The sequence below is a fragment of the Pseudorca crassidens genome, chromosome 16 (genome assembly GCF_039906515.1).
Source record: "Pseudorca crassidens isolate mPseCra1 chromosome 16, mPseCra1.hap1, whole genome shotgun sequence".
In the NCBI taxonomy this organism is placed as follows: Eukaryota; Metazoa; Chordata; class Mammalia; order Artiodactyla; family Delphinidae; genus Pseudorca; species Pseudorca crassidens.
Genome location: NC_090311.1, coordinates 70,963,473 through 70,969,472, shown reverse-complemented (window position 1 = coordinate 70,969,472; position 6,000 = coordinate 70,963,473). Strand labels below are relative to the sequence as shown.

Here is a 6,000-nt window from a genome sequence, read left to right as displayed (position 1 = left end):
TGTGTGATTTCAGATTATTTGTAACAGTTTCTTAGGTTTTCCTATGCTTTTCCTGCATATTCAAGACTCAGTCTTCTAGAAGTAAGCGATAAATTTCGCTCCTCCTTCCTAATTTCTTTACCTCTCATTTCTCTTGTCTGAGCGCACTGACACCTTTCTCCAGAAAGTAGATAATAGTGATGTATTCCTGATACCTTTTGCCATTTAGAAATTTTAAATCTTTACATAAGAAAATCTGTTATTCTTTTCTTTCATAGCTTCTGGGGTTTATATCTTGCTTTGGAAGATATTTCCCACTCCCCAGATGCTAATGAGACATTCCATATTTTCTTCTAATATTTTATAGTTTTCACTTTTACACTTAGATCTTCGATCCATCTGGAATTTATCTCTATGTATTGCATGAGATAAAAATCTAACTTCATTTTTTCCAGATGGTTCGCCAAATATCCCAACATCATTTATAAAATTGGTCAGTCTTTCCACACTAGTTTGAAATGCCACTTTAGTCATATTCTAAGTAGATCAGTTTTCTTTTTAAACCAGAGCTTAAAAAATAAATAAACTGAATTACAGTAGAGAACAAAGACAGGAAATGCACGCAAAAAACAGACATTAAGATAAAGTTGTACACAAACTATTTAATGTATATAATATAATACAAACGTCATTCATACCAAAATAGTATAAATATAAATAATTCACAGACAATTTTCTTGTAAAATACTTCTGTAAGAAAGATTCAGAGGATGGACACCCATGAAATATAAGACTGTAGGAGCTGATTATTCAAACGTTGTTTAGAGTTACTCCCATCATATAGAAAGTTATTTAAGCCTCAAAGCCATAAACGTCGTCCAGCTGCCTAGTTTAACCCCAAATCAGATGTTTCTGAGAGTGGATCAGAATGTCCATTAAGTAAAAAGCGAAGTCTGAAATTAGGGGGAAAAAAGTAACAGTCTCTTCTGTTCTTATAATTCTAGACGGTTTGACGTTTCATTTACATCTCTGAGGCTCTAGATGTATGTCAGCATGTATGTCACATTTCTGACACTGGAGTAGAGTGAAGGTGGACAGTGGCCCTATGCAATCCTTTCTCTTTTAACAGGAGAGGTGATTGAGTCATTGAGATCAAATGCCAGAGATAATAAGAGTCAGTGTGGATCTCTGAAACCTGTATGGAAATCCTAAAACGTGCACTGACATGCATGCCTTCCCAGGGCTTTGAAAAGTCTGTGAAATAACAAGTTAACAATTAATATTATGATAGTGAATGCTGATAGTTAACTGGCCACATCTTTTTGGTCTTAAAAGGCCTGAAGTGCTACTACATGTTAGTGGAACTACAACAGAGCCAACTGATGAATTTGTGTAACAATCTTCATTTTAGAAGATTAGAAAGAATGTTATTGGCCAATAAAAATTTCCATTTTCTTATGTTATCTGTTCCAGTTTAAATAAAAATTAACAGAATAGTCAAAGAGAAAGACAGATCACTAATCTTGCAGTGTCAAGTCATGTCCTCGGAGACTCCTCTAGTAAGTGAAGAAAGCCCACAAGATGGTTATGAGGTGTGTTTCTACACAGCATCGCTAAAACATGCACACTGTGTTTTCTCACAAATGGAATGATAGGTTTTTAGGAAGCACATTTGATTGAGCTTTAATCAAGCAATTAAATAACAACAGTAACAATAATAATAACAATAGCACCAGCAACCACAAATAAGCCACTTTCTTCAGTGGTTGGGGATATGCGTGTTCTGTGTCTGTGGAGGCTGGAAGAGAGGTATGGCCTGCATCGCATTATATAGATGATCTAAGTCCGTTATGTTATTACAGGTACAACAGAAGCCAGCCCCAGAATGTCAGCCTCTGGGAAGTAACTGCTGTCCAGGGCGCTTTATAATTACAAAATGCTTAAATACTAGAAACTCATTCACAGAGCCAAGCCCAGTCTCGGATTTGAAAGCACTTAAAAAATATCCTTGTAACAGCCATACTGCTTTATACTTTATCTATTTTTAGAGGCCCAATATTTGTTTGGCTGGAAGAAAAAAATTGGAACGTGAAAAGTATGCCCAGGAGCAAATCTGCAATAATAAGCAGCACATACATGTTGTGGAGGAAAACAGTCAACATAAGACAGTCAACATAAAAACAGATTCTGCTGAGGCGTCTTTATAAATAGCAGTTATTATTTTGCTTTCAATTGCTAAGCGTTCTAAATTGCATGCCCTTAAAAGTCGTCAAGTTCTTTATATGAATATAATTTCCTGATCTTAACTTTCATAAAGTTATTATGAAAAATTATAAATGTATTCCATTAGCTTCATGTGTAAGTTTACAATCATCATATTGTTAAAATTAGAAACACAAGGAAGGAAAAGAAAGAAATAGAAACATCAGGCACTGGAGAAGCTATTAATTGGAAAGTATTAATTTTTCTGTATAAGAACAGAGTTTGCCTATGCAACTCTTTATTAAATGGTTTGAACAGATATCCTCTCACACAGATTTATAGTTGAAATTGTCCCAATTAGTTGTCGGTAGGTCACACCCAATTTAAGGTCACACCCTGCCTTATCTTTAATGTCCCTTTCACTTCCTGAGCATAATAACAAGGAGGAATTATGCTTTGAACCCTAAAGGAACAGTTTTGGGGCTGTTTGCTTTACATAATTACTGCTATAAAGTAATTATACTTTATAGCAGGTAGATTTTCACACTGTATCTTTAAAAGCAAAAAATCATTTTAAAAGGTTCTGAATCGCCTCCATCTGGAAAGTACAGAGGCATATAAAGGGAACGTATGGCTATTTCAGTACTGGGGAAATGCGGTCGTAATGCAGGGAAGAAAAGCGCATTTCCTGATTTCCACGATGCTGGGGCATTTTCTGATCCCCTTCGCTAATCCAGGGCCGTTGGCCGTGAGTAGGGCTAATGCAAGTCTCCATCACCAGCATCTTCCCTGAGACCAAAGGCCGGCTCCAGATGTGGCAGTTCAGAGGAGCTACCTTGACAGCCGGCAGACACCAGCGACTATGGTAACACTTAAAGGGCCTGAAACACCTTTAGTCACTGCTGCAGTGCGTTCTTGCATCAACCCACGCAATTCGACTTGGCAATATAGAAAATGGTAAAGTGGAGTTAAGGGAAATGCTAACGAATATTGCAAATCATGTTTAGAATGGAAATTGTGACTTTGCTAGCATTACAAGTATTTCCTGCCTCCCAACCAATAGATCCGTAACCAGGATGGCTTGCTGTGAGTTTTGCGGCACCCAAGCCAAAGCAGTAACATTTCCGTAAGAGCATATGCGCCATGACAGAAGACTACAGCAGCCCAGAAAAATGATTTTTCCTGGGAAGGTCTGTGCAGCGATGAATAGGGCTCCTGATGCTATGGCAGCTGGGCAGAGATTTTCACTGCTTCCAGCCCACAGTGAGGTAATTTTAAAGGCACTTTTCCCTTCATTTATTCTGCATTCACTGAATGTACATTTTTTGATGTCAGGGGGACATTGCAGGAAAGATCAGATGAGATAGGCTGACAATAGAGCCAAAGTTCAAAGCTTCTCTATTCTCAGGTAACAGCCAGGACAGTTTGTCTGCATTAAATGTCTTGAGGGCATGTGTCACTGTAACCCTGTCCGCAGCTTTTCAAACAGTTCAAGACAAACAAATCACTTAGCGGTTGAACAACTGTAGCATCTGATGCCATCACACAGACGTGGTAGCGACAGCCACTAATCAAAGTTCTTTTCATTCCGTTGAAAAAGAAGTTCCTCGGCTTTGGTTTAAGATCACTTTTTATGTTGTTCTTTTGAAAATTATTATATGCCAAGGTTAAAAAAAAAGAGAAAGAGAGAGAGAGAAGATTCTGTCTATAGGAACCGGAAAGTCAAGCCTTCTGGCGGCATGCTGCTCTCGGTGACTAACTATGGGGTCAGGGGAGAGTCGTCAGAGGTGACCGGCAAGGCCTGTAAAGGAATAGCCAAGCCCTCCTTCGAACCACCTGCCCAGGCCCCAGGTGAGACCCCACTCTCAGCTGGTACACCTGGGCATCTGTGCTCTCCTTTCAGGCGTTCTTGCTGACTCCGCAAGGAAGCATGGACAACCAAGGCCAACACCACCAGGCGGTAGAGCTGTAACACCACCACCAGGAAATTCTTGGCAGCAAAGAACACCAGCATCTGGTTGATCACTTTGAAATAGGTCATCAGGATGAGTCGCACAACAAGGAAGGGACCGTCTTGTATGAAGACGCTGATTCCAATGTTCCACAGGTCGGCACTGTATTGGCAAAAGAACCGGCTGGGGAACCCCCTTGTTGCCATAGACACAGGGCACACAACATGCTGTACTGAAAACGCAAGAGAGACCAGTTACCGTAGCTCTCTGACATGCAGAAAAGTAAGGCAGAGTGAAGTGGGGACAAGTCATCAGCCATGGGGGTTACGCTCATGCACAATGGGGAGTGATTCTGTAATTTCATGCTGGAGGGAAACAAGTGTAACCACCCTGCCATTTTACATCCTTGGGCATTTTATATTCAAAATGGATCATCTGTTATAAGTCCAATGACACACATGAAAAAAAGCCAGCCTCTGGTTTCTATCCACGTAAAAAAAAAAATCAGCTCGTCTTCAAGTCCTCACTCACACTGGGGAAAGCACAATTAACTAGGCTAGAAAGGATAAAGAGCAGAAGAAGCCGCCCTGTCTGTCTTTGAAGTCTGCAGAGTAGGAAGGCAGCACGGCAGGGTGCTCTCAGCCTCAAGTCAGGGAGCCTGGCTTCCTCTCCTGGTTTCCTCATTTTCTAACAGCAAGATGCACGCCAAGTTACTTAGGCTGCCTGGACCTCAGTTTCCTCCTTTGAAAACTGGAGAACAATGACAGCTTTGAGGAGAGGGGCCCCTATTCCCTGACTGTTTTTGGTTCCATTAGACTAACACCCCTGGCACCTCTCCTTTCTCACTGTCTTTCCCTGAGGATAATTCATGACTTACCTGGCTGCTAAATTTGGGAGATGAAACAGTGTCGGTGGCCCAGAGCTGTCTGCATCCCCTCTCTGGTACCTGCCTATTTACTGGTTGACTCACTTGGCCCTCTATGTAAATTGTGTTGTGAAAATTCAAGCACTTATCTTCAAATTCAAACTGAAGTCACGTTAAACATATCTCTCTAACAGGGGTGGGGAAAAAAAGCCCAAATAAATGCCATGGTTATTTTATTTTGTCTAATTCCTTATGGTTTTGTTGCACAGTTTACAAGAAAGACTGGATATAATTACTGATTTTCCAGTTGAACAAAAGGAGGTCCAATCAACAAATGAACCTTTTTTGTTTTAATTTCTAAAATGTAAATTTAATTCAGGGTCAAGGGCAGAAAATAATCCTTTTATAATAATGAAGACTTCCATTTGGAGTTTCCAAACAAAGAATGCCTTCGTCTACTGGAGCCTGCAAATATTATGAAGCTGCTTTGATATGGGTGCACATAACGTACCGTTTGTTGGAAACACAATAGTGATTTAGTCAGAAGTAACATTTGGTCTTTGTTCTTCAAACAGCTGCATAACATTATCACCCCTGAAAGTTTACAGAATTTCTTTCTTAAATAAAAATTTTCTAAGCAAGGCGGTAAACCACAAGATATGGGAGGGTGAGGCCCAGCAGAGGGAATGACAAAAGAAAAACCAACGTAAGATCAATAGTCACCGTTCCTAAGAAGTTAGGGTCGGGAAATGGCTCCCAGAGGACCTCCTGAAAGTATTATTCGACATCTAAACTGAAGGTGCCTAATATTCTCGCAGAGGACACCAGCTGATTAATGGTATAGAGTACCTTCTGGGGCACATTACAACAAAATCTGTGTGTGTGTGTGTGTGTGTGTGTGTGTGTGTTATTGGCATACATTTGTTTGCAGTTATTAACTAGTAATTAGGTTTGGGGCATTTCCAAAAAGCCACAGCCACTCTTTCCTTCTGTTGGCAATTT

General features: G+C 40.1%; 1 protein-coding gene across 2 annotated transcripts in view; it reads right to left on the bottom strand.

Moving 5' to 3' along the window:
* Nucleotides 1-626: 626 nt before the first annotated feature.
* Nucleotides 627-6,000, bottom strand: part of TMEM26 (transmembrane protein 26) — a 46,651-nt gene continuing 41,277 nt past the window's right edge. For both annotated transcript variants that reach the window (XM_067710862.1, XM_067710863.1), the window contains exon 6: nucleotides 627-4,365. In XM_067710862.1, the coding sequence (XP_067566963.1) occupies nucleotides 3,941-4,365 (425 nt within the window). In that variant the 3' untranslated portion in view covers nucleotides 627-3,940. The remainder of the gene's footprint in view (nucleotides 4,366-6,000) is intronic.